We start from the raw sequence: 17,265 nt of genomic DNA, 5'->3' as shown, positions 1-17,265 counted from the left end.
GTGCTTGGACTCGGTCGCTTGAAGTGCTGCCAGGTCTCTGAACGTTCATGCGCGTACACCGGGAAGTATCAGAAAGCCCGAGGCCCGAGCAGCTGGAGCCGTGCAGTTGTTACCTGAAGTCTTAACATCCAGAAAAAGCGCTTCCCCGTTCCTTAAGGCTATGTGGAAAATCTCAAAAAAAACAAAAAAAACAAAAAAAACCAACAACCAAAAACCACCCCACAATCGTAAACGTACTACTAACATCAAGGAAAAGAGTTCCCAATTATTTTTTTTCTTTAGTTCTCTTTTTTTTTCGAAGTCGCCTCAGATTTGCAGGGGGGGGACAGGGTGTCTTTCTTGAGGTTTTCAAACAGGCTGCTTCCCCAGCGTTGTGCCAAAGAAAGCACTCTCGGGGTAAGTCCTAAGGATGCTCAGAGCAGAGGGAGGCTGTGAAGGTGAGCAGCTGAGGGCCCAGCAGTGAGCAACCAGCTGGAGGAAGGGCAGACTGGTAGGTTTGTCTCTGCCCCACAGCCATCTTCAGGAGCGGGGCAGAGCCGTGGTATTTGTCCCCTGGACAACAGCTTTGGAAAGGTTCCTCAGGACCCGAGAGAAAAAGCTCCTTCTGCTTGCCCAGCCACCAAGAGAAAAAGAGTTTAAAACCACTGGATCCTTATTGCTAATGGGAGGGTGATATAAAAGATGGAGGCCATTGACTGGTGTCCAGAGACAACAACCTGGTATGAATTCCAGCACCATTCCACTTCCCAGCAGCTGGATTTCTCACCAGGGTGGATTGCTGGTTTTGGATACCTCCCCAATTTTTCCCGTCTGTTAACAGTCTTCCACTATTTGGAAGTTGTATTTGGAACAGTCATAAAGCTTTTTTTTTTTTTTTTTTTTTTTTTTTTTTTTTTGTATCTAAACGGCCTTGCCATTGCTTGAATGCAATTTCAGAATTGCTGGCATTTCTGTGTAGGCTATCTGAAGCATATTTTTGTCAATGTGTTAACAAGCACTGCGTCTCCTGGGAGAACCTGAATTAGCTCAGGGTTTCTAAACAATATGCGTGCTCGACACAGGAGATGTAGGAAAAAATCTTTCTTATTTTCTTATGAGTTTTTAGTCTGAGTTGTTCTGTAAATAGACATGAGGAACAAAGAGAAAGCTGGGACCACTAACTCTTCATCTATAAAATGATGCCGAGAACCCAAGAACTGATGCGACTTGCCAAAGGTTACACAGGCAGCCAGGGGTCTCGCAAAGGAAACTAGAGCCAGCCCCACGCCCGAGCCATAAGGGCCATCCTTGCTCCCAGCTGCTACATTAGCCTTCTGTTTTCTCTAGTCTGAATTTCTTTCCTCACAATTATCCCCGTCCTAATATAACAGAATATAGGCCACTTTTAAGGACACCCCAGGGGAGTTTGGGAAGCATCAGTACAGTTTAGAAAGGTCTGGTCTGGCATGATTTTAAACTAAATTAAGCATAGGAGATGCTTCTAGGACAAAAGAGCACATGAAAATGAGACATGAAAGCTTGAAGGGGTGGCTCTTTCAAGTCCTTTTCCAAACCTCCAGGGAAAAGTTAATGTTGCCCCCTTCTTTGATAGAGGACATTGGCATTTGCCTAGTACAAGGTGTCTTGGCTTGCATGTTCCCTCTCCAGGGCTGGAAACATGCTGTCATAGATTTTGGAAACTGAGTGTATCCGTCTCCACTCTGCAAACAGCAAAATGTAATACCAAAAGCACCTCATAATGATTGGGAGAGATAAGACAGAAAGAGAGAACATGTCAAAGACCCAACCAACAAAACCAGAAAGCGTAAATAATCTTAATTAGGTCATTTTTAAATAACTGGATATTAACTGCTTTAGGAACTCTCCAGACTTGACAAAACACTCAGATTTGGAAAGGGGTACTGCCATTTGAAGTGCATGTCAGACTGGAGAAACTGAGACTGCTGCTAAGAATTTTAGGCACTAATTTTAACTCAGATACCTGGCATGGGCTCTGTGAGCATTAGGAAGGAGTTAACACACAGCCCATGCGCTGTATTCTGTGGGGCTACAGATTTACAGAACCACGTCCCTCTTACTCTATTTTGCAGTTAACAATTTGTTGAGAGCTGACCTACTGACCCTGTACATTGACCCCAAGTTTGTGGGATACTTTATTATTGTAAACACACATCTAAACCTATGTGTGTCCCTAACTAGATATTAACACATTCTTTTCTATCCCAAGCTTGCCATATATCACAAGGCTTTCAGAGGTGGGGATGAATTTCTAAATGCAATGAAATGTGTGTAGGCAAAAAAAATTACAATAAGGGAGCTCAAAAATGTCGAGCAGATCGTATTGGGAGTGGTACCATCCTCAGGTGAACACTGAGGATAACATGCAAGCCCCAAGACAAATATGTATTTATAATTTCATGAAATGGAACCACATGAGAGGAGACGGATGGTCTGGACACTTGACAAGATACTTTGTTTAGAGTCCTAAGAGCTTAATTAAAATAATCCGGAGCGTAGAAGTGAATCTCTCAAAGGATAAAATTAAAACAAACAAAGCCACGTTACATGAACACCACACTTGTAAAGTCAATCACTCGTACGTTCAAAGCACCTGTACTACAGTGCTTACGTTGCCCTCACCGTGTTATCTCCTGTTGTCTAACTCTCACAATGAGATTGCTTAGCCATCCTCATCTCATCAGTCTACATCCTCATCAGTCTACAGTCGTCATCCTCATCAGTCTACAACTTCCTCGCAAGGGGGAGTGGAGAGGCAGGTGACCTATTCTCCGTTATCACCAGTGATAGGACCTGCTGGAACGGTGTTAAGCTGAGGCAGGGGAAGTTTAGGCTGGACATCAGGAAGAGGTTCTTCACCGAGAGGGTGGTCGCACACTGGAACAGGCTCCCCAGGGAAGTAGTCACTGCACCGAGCCTGTCTGAATTTAAGAAGCGATTGGACTGTGCACTTAGTCACATGGTCTAAACTTTTGGGCAGACCTGTGTGGTGCCAGGAGTTGGACTTGATGATCCTTATGGGTCCCTTCCAACTCGGGACATTCTATGATTCTGTGATCTCAGTACCTTGGAAGATTGTAGAACAAAGACTCCTAGGACCTACGTCCATGTTTATGAAGGACAAGAAGATGACTGGGAAGTCAGCATGGATTTACCCACGGTAGGAAACCATGCCCGACAAACCCGACTGCCTTCTGTGATTAAGTTAAAGTAGTGGGTGAGGAGTAGTAAGGATGAGAGCACCAAACACAAACAGTCTAGTTAGATAGCAGGTAAAGGTTTGGGATTTTTTTGTTAGCTGTGTCTTGTTGCTTTAAACTGTGATGATGTTGGAATGCTGGAGGTAACCAGAGAGACTATGGGAGCTCCGATCTTGGAGGTATTCAAAACTCAGCCAGACAGGGCCCAGGACAACGTGACCTAATTGCACCTGCTGCAGAGCAGAGGACTGATCATCTCAAGAGGCCAATTCCAACCTCAATTTCCATGAGTCTAAGGTCATGATCCTACAGGATAGCATGAGCATGTTTTCTACTACCTTACTCACAGGACAGGAGTAGTCACTGACTGGGCCCACCAGCAAATAAAATCATTTGGAACAGACAAACGGCTGCTCTCACAAGCATCCCAAAAGCCACAAAGATCACAAATTCCCACCAGAGCCCTTTTGTGAGCTGCGGGATTCTGATCAGCATAAAGATGAAGAGTCCTACTCTGCTACAGTAGTCTGCTTCAGCAGACTTGGACAGCCTGAAGACTCTTCTTAACTTGTGTTCCCATCACCATCAGCAGCTAAAGGAAGGACTATCTTCAGATAGCCTTCAAACTTCTCACTGTTTATTCTTCACATGTAAGTGTAGACAACGTAATTGTACAAGTAGCTTTGCCAGTAGTGTCTCATGTGGTGGGAGTAAAGACTAACGGCAGATATTTTATGGCCTATGAGTTTACAGGCAACCAGAGCAAATGCATTGAACATGTTTTGTTGAAAGCTAGGGACATGTTTTGGAAGATTTGTAAGTGGACCAGCTAAAAGGCTTATTTCCCAAATTTAAAATAAATCTTGCAGATGGCCTTGTAGATTGCACTGGTTACCATGACTGGATGCCAAAGGAGACACAAGGACAGCCAAAAAAACCCTTCACCTTGCAATACCTGAAGTGATCAGCACAAACTCTGCTTTTATTACTACTTTTGGACCTCAGATTTTGGGTTTTCAACTGCTGTTGAATTCATAAATAAATTTTGAAGGATCTATGTGCAAGGAAATTATTGAAAGCAATTTTATTAGCAGGAGAGTTGATTGCTACGCTAGAAGAGATTCAAAGGATTTGAAGTTAGAAAAATCACTCCCTTCAACAAGAGAAGCAGGAGTGTCATCTTTTTAATGAGAAGTTAGTGAATTCCCTTTCTGCATTTTCATGTACTCCCACAATAACACACCATCTACACTGAAAATCCCACTTGTGAAGTAACCCCAATTCTATAGGGCTGGTTTTCACAAAGCCTATGCCGTGACTTGATTTCTTTCTTTCACATTTGAGGGTTTCCAGGAATTATGTGAATATCCTGGATTACACATTCTTTAAAACAAGGTTCCTGACTGTATCTGACAAGTGCCTAGCACAGCAAGACAAAGTTACTCATTATCATAACATCACTGAATATGAGCATATTGTATCACATCCTGCCTGAAATTTAAATGTTAGCACATGACTCAAACACAATGCCATCTGATAGGAGTCAAGTACCAAAAAACGAAGCCCTTTTCCTTGAAGTCCAGGAAAACACAACAGTGGGAAAAAGTCTGTGCTGTGCCCTTCCTTACATTATCCCCCTGTGCCAGAGCAGTCGGGCTGATTCGCTGAACAAAACGTATGCAAGACACGCACCGCATGTACCAGAAGAATTATGAAGTTCCTTGACCTTACATTCCAGCTCCATTTTAGAGGTGCGGCTAAGACCACCGCAAGACACTCAGATAGGGTTGCACAGATACAAAGGGCATTCATCTTTTTTTTTTTTCCTTTTTTCTTCCTATAGCTATGAAAAAAGGCTAGCAAAAGGCCTTATCTCCATATGAGTTCAAATAATGCTACAGATCCAGCTCAGGAGTGTAGGAATTGGGTGAAAAGACAACACTTCAGTTTCAACCCACTCCTTAGCTGATTAACTCAGTGTTTATAACACCAGCCCTCCTTAGAAATAAAAAGCACACTAGGCGACTCGGAACAGCTAACGATCACAGCTACCGCGAGCAGACTTAGCGAACACATAAGCATATTAACGGGCAGCATCGAATTTTTACTTTCACTGTTTAGATTCCCTCTGACAGCTCGCAGCCTCCTCCTGTCATCACAAAACAAACGACTAGGAATACATTTCGGCATCACAGATCTAAACTACAGGGTTCACGTTACTGCACTGAGCCTCAGTTAACGACAGCACAGCAGCTTGAGTGCGGCCCTCCAGTGGGCCCTTAATAAGGGAAGTGTCAGAGAGCTCATTTTGAAGAGCCATTTCCTTATTCTTTCATCTTTTTAATGCTAACGGCTGATTTCTTTCCCTTTTACAAGTACGGCGTATGCGGTACCACTCGTGGCTCCGAGTGACTCTCTGCTCTTTATTCCTCAGCACGCGGATTTTTACATTTGCTGATTTTAAATTTCATAGTTGGAGTCAGTAATATGCTTTTTAGTTTTTACAGGACAATAAAATTGCTCGCCAGAGGTTTCTGACTCAAAATTCTAAACAGCAGATTGATGTAGGCCTCTTGATCCTTCTTACCATATTTTTGCCAAGTCTGAGTATAAAATAGCTGTTCTAGTAATTGCACCCAGGGATTTGTGCCCAATAGCCAGATAGACTGCTAAAGCTGACTCCACGTTCCCTTTGATCTCGCATATTCTGCTGCTTGAAAGAATACAGACAGGTGATGGAAAATGCTGGAGCTATTGCAAGTACAACCGCTCAAAGACCAATTAACACCAAAAAAACAAAATGAACAAAAAGCCAAAATGGAACCAAACCCACAACAGCTGGTGGTCATCAAGGCAGCTTTCCCAGAGGGCAGAAGACTGTTACTAATAGGATGGAAATACAAAATTTACTGAGACCAACTGCAACTGCTGATAACATATATTGAGAAGTGCCTCATTTCTCACATTTTCTGCAGAGCGAGAGTGAAGCTGGGCAGCCATGTTAATTTTAATTGTGGAAAAAAAATAAGTGGGAACAGAAACAGTCCCACTGAACAATTAGCACGAGGAGCTGATTTTACCATTATGCTGTTTTTCCCCACGTTTAAATAACATCCAAGTGATTCTAGCCATAGAAATAAATTATTTCTCAAAGTGTAATCAGTGTAGTATAAATCATTAATAGCGGCCCCGTGAGATTCTCTTATATTTTATATAGCTTTAATTACTGCAGAACCTGGATGCCAGAACCCTCAGCAGAAGAAGACTGTGTTCTCCCTTTACACTAACACAGGTTTTGAGATGTCTCAGCCACATTACATAAATTTACATTCATCTACTAACACACATACACTGCTGTCACAAGAGACAAATACTACTTACCCTGTTTTGAGCAAAGGATTTAAAATTCAAATCCAGACTAGATGGAACCTCTGTAAAGCCAGGAACACGTTTGTGTGCAAGGAGAACAGCTCACTGCATTATGGTGATAGTAATACCTGCTAAAATCATGGCACATACTGAACAGACACATCCACACAAGCCATTACTTTCCTTGACACAGTGCTGAAAGAATGGTCAATAACAAAAATTTGGAGACACTGAAAATTCAAGACAGTTTTCCATTTTTTTTTTATAAACATATATGTATGTATGAATATTTACATACACACTGAGGGGTAAAAAAGCTATTTTTATTCACTGATGATTCATTGATCTGTTGCTTGATCATAAAAATCAAGGAGTGAGGGACTCCAAGAGCCACGAAGAACTGTTCAAAAGCACACACATAAGTTATCATATGTTTATTGATTTATAATAGATTATACATCAGAGCTAAGTAGAAGAATTTTTATCATATAATCTGCATATTTGTTTTAAATGTGGTTCTTTTAGTGCCTTGGTGATGGTCTCCCAGAAGATGGCTGCGGCTGCCTGAATTTTGAGAGAACCACAACAGAATCAATGAAGGTGTATATATTATACTCATGATGCTGGAGGTTCTTGTAGGTAGAATTATCAAATTCTTCAGGAGCAGGCTGAGCAGCTGCTGCAGGCTCTGTGAAAACAAATAGTAACTGGTGACTATAAAGATGCTACTACAGAGGGCAATATCCTTAATTGCTGAGCCAACCTTCATATATTTTCAGATCCCACATTCAGGCAATATTAAAAAAAAAAAAGTCAGCAACAATAACAAAGGGATAAGTTTAGGATCACACAAGGTACCAGCAGAACTCCGTAAAGAAGCACAGTAGTATGCAGCAGGGGAATGGGAAACGGTACAAGTCATCTAATACAGCACAGGTTTTCAAATCCAAACTACCACCTAATGCTGGGGGAGGACTGGGCAGAACACTCATTTACATTTTGAAGACATATGTCTGCATTTCCTGGTTCTTTCACAGTTGCCTTGGTTTTCACTTCAGCCAGAACAGCAGGTGACATTCTTAGCAAGCCAGAAGAGGCAAAGAAGCAGCAGCAATGATATATCATGTCAGACCATGAGATACAGCTATTAGAACTATTTTACAGATTGATTTTTTTTTCCATGGGGAAAAGTGACGGACTTATTAAGATCTTCACAGTTTAATTCCACATGTGGTTATACTGAACAATAATAGATCAAGAGCCTTTGATGTACATTTTCTTTCTTTGAGAAAGAATTAATTGCAATAGAATCTTCTAAACCTTGTAATCAGCTCTTCCTCCTAGGAGTAATCTAATAAAACTATTCAGAACTCCTTACTTCACATTAAAACCAACATTAATTCTTACACTTCTAGAATATTATGCAAATATAGGCAGTACTATTTACATAAAAGGTTCCTGTTATGGGCTGATTTTACAACCAAGGAAATTGCAAGAAATAAAGCTTTATTCCCAATATTAATTTATTCTCATACTCCCAGAGTTTTAACAATAGGAAAGACATACGCATAATCTAGTGAAAAGCTTCCTTGTTTAAATTTGCATGTAGTGGCTTATGTTAGCTCGCATTAAGCTCCTTTTTGTAATGCTACACCCTACAATAAAAACGCAAGAACTCAGGGAACCGAACACCAGAATTTCCCTTTAATTATGACACAATTATTGCAATGTAAAATGCTATCAGTTTAAGAGCGTGTATGCTTAAAATTCAGCAAGGCTTGCTTATAAATTGGCACGTAGTAAGCCCCGGTTTCAGCAAAACAACGCACAGCCTATGAAAGGAAACACCCTGAGCCTACTGCTCTGTTCCTACTGAGGCGGCTCACAGGAGACACCGCTACACGTACAAAAGCCAGATGATGCGGTCTTGGCTGCAAATAGCCCCAAGAACAAGCAGGCGTAGGCAAGCGTACATCCAACCTGCAAGAGACAGTTGTTCCAAATTAAGAGACAGATGCTCAGGAAGAAAAGCAGATGGAGTCTCATTTTTCCTGCCCAAATACACTGTACTTGGCTTCTCAAAGGAGAAATTTATCCCTGAGATCATCCTCCCCACACTTCAGACTTCTTGTGTGCTTTCTCTCTTAAAGAGCAAGGATTTCACAGGATGTTCTTCCAAAATGAATCAGAGATGTATTTCTGAGTTACCACGCTGCTATTTTGCTACTTCTTTAGCAGTTCAAGTCAGCAGTTTTTGCTGACTGCTTGGTATGCCTGCTCTACAAAGCGGATGACATCACCTGAACATCTAGGTCTGTAATGAGAAAAATTGCTTTTACATCTTCAGTACGCTTGCTGCAGAGTTTGCAGGTGAGTGAAAGAGCACAGAAGTACAGACCACAGAAGGTATCATTAACTGTGAACATTAAACGTGGGAAAGCAGTAGCTGTTTTCAAAGAAGGCCTCAAAAGGGAGAACAAGATACCCTGAAGACAGCAGTGATGCCACTGAACAGCACAGCTAGGTTGCACTCTCTGCTGTCCGCTGACACCCGGAGGTGTTTCACTTGCAGTAAAGGAGTGTGGACCCACCTCTACCAACCTCCACAGCCCTACCACCTCCACAGAGCAAGAGGACCTCGAAGGCACAAGTGCTTCTTCCAGCATAACCAGGTCTACCACAAAGGTTTTGCTGCTGGCGTGGCTATGTGTCTGAGACGTGGTTATTTTATAGGTCTGCAGGGCAAGTTTGCCACGTGGGCTTAATCTTATTCTGGATTTACAGCACCAGAGTAGGGAAGGCTGTTTCGTACAGCTACAGAGTGCCATAATCTTCACCTTGAATCATTAGCACATTTCAAGACCAAGTCCTCCTTCTCCTACTCGTATTCAAGTCTCTCCATGCCTCTTGTACTGTGCCCAGAACTGGACCCAGCACCCTGGTGTGGCTGCACCAGTGCTGAGCAGAAGGGAGGATCACCTCTCTCCACCTGCTGGTGGCACTCCTAATGCAGCCCAGGACACCACCGGTCGTCTTTGCTGCCAGGGCACACTGCTGGTTCCACCTGCTGTCCACTGAGACTCCGGGGCCTCTTCTGCAAGGACATCGCTTGAAGGATGTTATCCTCAGAGCTTTACAGTGACGCTGCTTTTGTTTCAAACAGGCATTTCTGTTAATTTGAAGAACCAACCAGAAGAGTGGTCTTAAGAATGGTACGCTACCTAAGTTGGATGTCAAACGTGGGAAGTCATAAAAGATCAGGACAGAGGGGCATTTACTACTGAAATATGCAGAGCAAGATCAGCAGGAAAGTCAACAGGACTGGTGGCAACTAAGAATGGTTTATTATGGGGGTGCAGCTAGGGAGACCGTTATATGGTGCACGATGCTTTCTTCCTGAAACAAGTCACTGTCTCCTGTTTAACTCACAACAAAACCTGGGTTATGTTGTCAGCTCTACGCTACTGCAGCGTGACTCTCTTAAAAGCTACCAATCTCAGAATCTACATCTGCTTCTGGCATTACATTATGATTTCTCGAAGTCTCCTGAAATCTGAAGCACTGCAAGAGTTTGGGAAAGAACAGGGAGGAAGGAGAGGGGGAGGGAGAGCAGGATTTAAACAAAAATCAGATGACACCAAATTTAGCTCAGGAAAAAAGCAGCTACCAAATCCTTCTGAGGAAAAAAAAAAGAAAAGAAAAGCGAAAGCAAGCTTTGTCATATAAACCCCATGATTTTGTTCATAATCTCGTTTTCATATTATAAATAACAACTGGCTTATAAAACTGTAATTACAGTGAAGACTGCTTCCTTGCACAATATAAGTGCAAACTGAGTGTTATGAAGCTCTTATAACAATTAGTAATGAATTTCTCTTCCAGAAAGTCACTGCTACACCATTAGCTTCAATATAGAGATCAAAGAATCACAAACAGAGAAGATTTGGAAACTATTTAAAAAAATACACCCTAGCCCAGAAGAATCAATACAGTTCAAACAATTTAAAGGTGTACCCTCTATCGTGCTGCTTTCTCCAGCTTGGTCACCTGCTTCCTGAAAGGTCTCCTCCTTTGTACCCATCACCAACACCGCGCTTTCAGAAGTCTCCTCTTCTTGTTTAGAAGTTACTTCTACTGCTTCTGACTCCCGTGCCTCCTTTACCCTTTTTGCTTCCCCTCTGGACACCAGGTTTTGCTTTTCGTCTTCCTGAGCCACTGACGGAGCTTTCAGCTGAGTAGTCGCTACCTGGCTTCCAGTGGCCTTTTCCTTCAAATCGGATTTAAGAGTGGTGTCTGTCAGGGCTTGGTTTTCATCCAAGTGTGGTTCTAAGGCCAGCTTCTGCTGATCTGCTTCTTTCGGAGCTGATTTTATGTTGGGGTCCCTTGCTTTGGATTTTGATGTTTTATGACCGACTGGTGCTTTAGAAAACATCACCTGCTTGATGGTAGATACATCAGGTTCTGTTTTGCTTGGCTTCTTCTTAGCTACAGATTCTTTGTGGCGTTTCTGGGGCAAGTTATCCTTTGGTAGCTTTGATGCATTTATTGTTACTTTCTCAGAAATGTTGGGATCTCGTCTAGGAAACTCCACTCTGGTTTTAATGGCAGCTTCTGAATCATCATCATCATTTTCTTCTTCAGAATCTGAGCTAGAATCTGAATCCGAGCTGGATGAAGATGAGCTTTCTTCTTCAGCTAATTCTTTCCTTATGCCTCCTCCTGTTGCAGCTGTAGTGTGTTTTTCCTCCTCAATGGAAGAAACAATTACACGCTGAGGAAATGCAACCACAGTTTTTCTTGACATCATCGTTCTCAGATCTTCATCAGAAGGTTTTGAAGCTTCCTTGAGATTAGTACTAGATATTGTCTCACCTTCATTTGGAGATTCTGAGCTAGAAGACAACATTTTAGGAAATTCAACTGTTGCCTTCGTGGCTAGCAGCTTGGTGCTTCCCTGAGGTGTCATTACATCTAGGAAACGGCATAAAGAGGGTTATCATCGTTATACCTGACATCCCTGTTAATTAACGATCTTAGTCATATAATTTTAACTTTCTGACATGATGTGGTAAAAAAGCAAATTGAAATAAGTTATTATACTAAATATAGGCATTACGAAGCAGAAAGGTTGAAGACATTTTAAGTTAAAGACAACAGAGCTCTAGTTAGCACTGAACAGTTTCTGCTGCTGTGATTGCTGGAACTCATGAAATAACACCTTTTGCTCCTTGCTTTGTCAGACTCCTTACAAGAGCTGTTCTTCTCTGTGCTTCAACTCTGCATCAGTGGAAACGGTTTACAGACACCTTCTTACCTCAGATGAGCATTAAGATAGCTTGTTAGCTGAGCTCTTCAAATATGTTGTTACAGAGATAATATTTGCCTATGAAGAGGCCAGCAGAGCAGAAGACGCGGTAAACAGACACAGCAATAGCCAGCCTTTTGCAATAGTTATCTTTTAAGCAGTAGGGAGGGATGACTCCCAGGGGACTAGTACCAGAGTAAGAGATACGTGAGGCCATACATGGAAGTATTACTTGCTGATGGGTCCACGTGACCTACCAACTGAATTGCATCTAACACAGTTTAACTCAATTTCCCCAAGAGTCCATCTCCTCCAGTCCTCACTATCTCCACTTCTTATTTTTAGTTTGAGACCTCTTCCTAAAGAAGTGTTAGAAGACTTCCTGGTGCTTCACGGTAGCCTGTCTTTATTTCTTCTCCCTCACAGACACCTTCATTAAGCTGAGTTCTCCAGACAAGGAGCAAACAGTTGAAGAGGAGCAACAACTTTCAGGCCCTCACACAGAGTATCAAATACCTCTTGGAAGTCCATGCCAGTGATGTCCTTGAGAGGCTGATCAACAACATGTACTGTTGTTGTTAGAAAAAACAGGAGGACCAAAAGGTCTGGGAGTATATTAAGAAGCCACACCACCACGGAAATTTGCTGCAGCAAAGCTGATTCCATAAGGAGTTGCACCATTTCCAACCTGCAGTGTAATTCAGCAGATTTCCAGTCTATTGTGCAGATATATCTGCAGTTTGGAAGTCCAGACCTACTTTGCAGGACCATAAGTTAGATGCAGTTTTCCCCCTTACTAGCATTTTACAGTAATACCTTGTATGACCTAAGGCGATACCATAAGTAGCACTGAATAGAAGCAAGTCTTTAGCAATGTCGAACTGAAAACATCACAGAAGAGACAGATACGTGGAATTAGAAGCAAAGTATTCAACAAAGAAATACAGAACTCTTAACATAAATTCAAATACAAAAGCAAAAAAAAATAGTTCTATAGTATTACTGTACAGGTAATACTTTTGAAGAATTTTCAGACACATACTTCTCTCTGCCAGACTAAAGGTGCAGGGTGGGGAGGGGGGCTGAGGGGAGCAGGAGGATGGGCAGTTGCCTTTGGTGGAAGCCTGCCTGCCTGCAGACTGATGCAGCCAAACACAGAAGCCTGTATAAATTAATACTTCAGAAAGCGTCACTCCAGGCTGAAAAGTTCTTTGAAGAACTGCACAGGAAGAACACAAGAATGCCCAAAGGGAAGACAGACAAGCAAAACCTGTGCAAAAGCTGAAGAAGAAGTGTTAATACTATGACATCCTAAGAAATCAAGGAGGCAGACAGCATTCAAACTGAACATTAAGAGGAAGTAACAGTAATGTTTAGAAATGTTGAAAAGACACATTTCCACTCATAAGCATCAAGTGCAATACAATCAGTACTGACACTTTAATTAGGGTATTTCAAACTTTGTATTACCTGATTTGTATGTGGCTATTGCTAAACTCTGTCAGAAGAACGCACACAAAATGAGAACATTATCCCCAGATGAAACTTGGAACAGGGTTGTATCGTTAGTATTGTTAATGGAACATGTTTAAAACACATTCACACTCAGAAAGGGGGCATCCAGAACTTACAGGTCAACTCCCCATCACTGACTTCATTAGGAAACGTGACCATTTTCTCTAAGCAAAGAAAATGTGCGTAGCTTGCTCCAGATAGAACCTGAGAGAGGCAGCTGCATCCTATACATCTTGACTAAACATAATCATTTGCAGGGAAAGCAGCTGGCTGAAAGAGGTAGAATAATAGGTCTCCTGGCACCTTCTGAAATCAGAGAGCTGCAGGACAATGAATTTAGAAACTGCTGTTATAAGTACAGAGCAAATACGCTTAAAGTAATGCATAAAATAAGTTACAGTAAGAAGCAATTTGTTATTCAGACAGGCCTATATCAATCTATGCAGAAAAGGCTTTCTCAATCCAAGCTTTTATTTGCCTTGGTATTTAAGAGGCAAACATTAAAAGCCAGAAGTCTGCATTCAGCTACTCTTTCAGTCATCTTTTCAATAGCTATCAACAAGTCTGATTATTCCCACATACGGTTCCCTGAAATTCTGCTGTTAGAGCACCTAGATCTCTAGTTTGGGATGAAAATCCTACTCATTGAACCGATTAGCCTCTACGTACTTCCAAACAGCATTTTGCACATGTTATCCTTTCTTCGAAATCTGTATTTGTATGTTGGCTTTGGTCTGGACAGAAGTGGTTCAAATACTCCTGAACACTGAATGCACTTTGGCATCCAAAGCCAGGTCTATGTCTTACCTGGCCTGCAAACCTACGGGGTAAGAAGCATTGGAATTAAATTGAACACAACTGGATCAGGGTACTTTTCTGCAACCTGGAGCAGATACTCATGCCTTGGGAGTTTTTCTCTCTTCCAGCAAAGTGCACTGCCTTTTGAACCACATAATCCAAGCACTTCAAAAGGCAAAGGGGAATGTCTGAAGTTCAAAACCACACCTCAATTTAAAAAAAGAAAAAGAAAAAGAAGTATGCTGCTACACTCATTTCCATCAAGCTTCTGGCACCTTGCAAAGCTTGTCTATGTTAGGACAAACATAACAATAACTCTTCAAGCCTGGTCAAGCATGACAACAGCTAACATGTTAAGGGGACGGTAACCAGGAAGGGCTGCGAGAGTTCCTAAGCTCTTGCTGCCTATTTAGGGTTATTTATCTATAACCCAAGGTCCTTGCACTTCCAGCGGGGACAGCCCCAGAGGCAGCTAACCGTGCAAGCCCCAGCGGGCAGGCAGATCCCCCTGAGCCCGCAGGGGCCCGGCGGAGGGCTGCCTTGCGGTTTTAAGGCCGGGACGAGGGTCTGGGGCCGCGGGTGGTGTCTTACTGGTGTCCGCCGGCGTCCCGGAGCCCGCCGGCCGGGTGCACAGCGCCGCCGAGGAGTGCGCCCATCGGGGCGTCGGGGGGTCCAGCCGCAGCGCCTGCAAAACAGCGGCCAGCACAGCGCTCACCCCGGGGCCGGCGGAGAGCCCCGGGGGGTTAGGAAGGGGACGGGGAAAAACGGGCCGGCCCCGGAGGCTCCGCCACCGCCTTCCCCGGCACTCACCTGGCGGGCGGCCGCCCGTCCGCAGCGCAGCAGCGAGGGAGCCGCCATCTTGCGGTGCGCCCTCTGCCCGCCCGGCTGGGCGTCATCGCCCCGCGCCCGCCCGCACGTGGCGGCCATGGCGGGCGGCGGCCGAGATGGCGGCGGGGCAAGGCGGGGAGCCGGCACCGGGCCCGGCCCGGCCGTGGCGCTCCGCGGGCCGCTGATGGCCGCCGCGGGGGGCAGCCGGCTGCTGGCGGCGCGGTACCGGGAGCACGGGTCGGTGCCCGCAGCGGTGGTGGGGTGCTCGCGTGGGGTGGTGTGCGTGGGGAGCACGGGGAGCCACGGGTGCAAACTAAGAGGGTAGGCGTGGGTTAGATATTAGGAGGAAATTCTTCTCTGTGAGGGAGGTGAGGCGCTGGGACAGGCTGCCCAGAGAAGCTGCGGGTGCCCCATCCCTGGAGGTGCTCAAGGCCAGGCTGGATGGGGCCTTGGGCAGCCCGGTCTGGTGGGAGGTGTCCCTGCCCGTGGCAGGGGATCGGATCCAGGTGGTCCTTAAGGTCCTTTCCAACCTGAGCTACTCTATGATTTCGTACTGAATGTTTTCCTGGGTGCGAGGGCCTTCGTTCTGGGGCTATTCAGCTGGCAGCTGGGGTGAGATGGTAGAAGTGTGCAGGAGGCTCTCTGTGTTTGCTTGTGCCTGCTGGTCAGTTCCTGTAAGGATTCCTGCACCCTTTTAGATGTTTCATGTATTCATTCTCAACTACGGAAATAACATCTTTAAGCTTTTATCCCTTAAAATTGTTTGTTTGTTTGTTTTTGGCATGATCAGGCAGCCATCAGATGTGTGTCCCCTGTACATAGACATCTGGATAAATGTTAGTGGCAAATACGTATGACCTCACAAAGTATGCGCAACTTATTCTGAAAGAAAAGGGTTACTTTGCCAAAAGGTGATAGTTTCTTCTTGCCGTGTGTGTACAATGCAAAGTTTTAAACTTCCTCCGCTCTTTTAGCACTTGGGAAGCACATTTGATGGAGTTAGTTCCTTGAGGTAGGGGTCAGTTGGGCATATAACTGTAAAATACTAAAAGGTTCCAAAACAGTTGACACTCCTAATGGTTAAACTCAGGTTTGTTTTAGTTCCAGTGATTTTAGTCTCTTGGTTTTTTTATTTGCAGGGATGATAATCTCTTCGTGTATGATTGCACCAATGTGGAAAAGAAGGCCCTAGAAAACAAACGGTGAGAAAATAAGTGTAAATGATCCGGTGTTTTCCTAGATGGTGCATCTATTCCTGAGGTTATGTCGCAGTGAAGATAATAAAACAAAGCCGTGGGATGACTCCTTGAACAAGTGATGGCCGGGTGGTCTTTCCTATCCCTGATGGATGTACATAGATACACATATTTGTGGTTTAATTCAAGAGGGGGGACTGTATACATGTTCATTTTTGTTTTAGAGAAACACCAGTAGTGTAGTCAATGATTTTGTGTGACTTTTGTTAGTCAAGACAATGCTTACAATGCTGCATCTTTTGTTAGACCATCTAAGGCAGGAAAAAAAGAAACAAAAACAGTACACAATCTTCCTTCAAGTCTGTTCTCTAGGTCATAAGGTTTCAAAAAATGAAGAGGTCTTTTTCTTAGTTTAAATCCAACCCCTGGACATTAGTCCCCTAGGCAGTTTTCTTGTTTTTTGCTAAACTTGTATCAGGATCTGGTGGGGTGAACCCTAACACTTTTTAAAGCAGAGAATGATGTAGGCTTAGGACTTGAAACAGTTTCCTTCTTCGTAGCCTTTTTCTTTCCCACCATGGAGAAGAAAGAAACATAAAACTTGCGTCCCAATTACAAAAAGCCATTAAATATTTCAAGAACGCTGGAACTATTAAAAAGTTACTGTCTGTAAACATCCACTTTGCTTGAATTCTGTGTTCTGAAGAATTTTCATGGGTTGATGGAACCTGATGTGGTGGACTGTGTACTGTCCAGAGATAAGCAATCTGGAAAGCAGGATTTCTGTCTTAATTTGGATTCAGCAAAGTGCTGTGTCTTGTCTGTACTAATTAGTATGAGCAGAGGGCAAGTCCTCACATGGTGATACTGGTTCCAAGTGTAGTCACTGTTGCTGTCGGGTCCATGCGCTGTCCTGTATTGCAAAGTGGAGACATCTTTGAAAGAATGTAGGTATAAATGTAGTCCTGGATGCTTACATTCCATCCTCTTTAGTTTAGAAGAATGGTTTATCATACTTGTAGCAGCTTTTATTTAC

The 17,265-nt window shown here is 43.5% G+C and overlaps 2 protein-coding genes across 3 annotated transcripts in view; one reads left to right on the top strand and one right to left on the bottom strand.

Annotated features, from left to right (window-relative positions):
• Nucleotides 1-7,006: 7,006 nt before the first annotated feature.
• NDUFV3 (NADH:ubiquinone oxidoreductase subunit V3) lies at nucleotides 7,007-15,154 on the bottom strand. Of its 2 annotated transcripts, none has more exons than XM_080551956.1 (4): nucleotides 15,016-15,154; nucleotides 14,797-14,890; nucleotides 10,602-11,479; nucleotides 7,007-7,275 (listed from the first exon to the last, which is right to left on the bottom strand). In XM_080551956.1, the coding sequence occupies exons 2-4, from the start codon at nucleotides 14,859-14,861 to the stop codon at nucleotides 7,109-7,111; spliced, it is 1,110 nt and encodes a 369-aa protein (XP_080408082.1). In that variant the 5' UTR covers nucleotides 14,862-14,890; nucleotides 15,016-15,154; the 3' UTR covers nucleotides 7,007-7,108. The 2 variants fall into 2 exon arrangements, with proteins under 2 accessions (XP_080408082.1, XP_080408081.1); XM_080551955.1 differs by having other exon boundaries at nucleotides 10,602-11,558; nucleotides 15,016-15,148.
• The window catches only part of WDR4 (WDR4 tRNA N7-guanosine methyltransferase non-catalytic subunit), a gene marked incomplete at its 5' end in the record, with an annotated part of 22,446 nt that continues 20,311 nt past the window's right edge, over nucleotides 15,131-17,265 (top strand). Inside the window, 2 exons of the mRNA XM_080551980.1 lie at nucleotides 15,131-15,270; nucleotides 16,173-16,235. Coding sequence (XP_080408106.1) covers nucleotides 15,131-15,270; nucleotides 16,173-16,235 — 203 coding nt within the window. The remainder of the gene's footprint in view (nucleotides 15,271-16,172; nucleotides 16,236-17,265) is intronic.

The sequence above is a fragment of the Anser brachyrhynchus genome (assembly GCF_964034855.1).
Source record: "Anser brachyrhynchus genome assembly, chromosome: 1".
Lineage (NCBI taxonomy): Eukaryota > Metazoa > Chordata > Aves > Anseriformes > Anatidae > Anser > Anser brachyrhynchus.
Note: the sequence above shows the minus strand (reverse complement) of the source record. Positions and strands in the feature narration are given on the sequence as shown.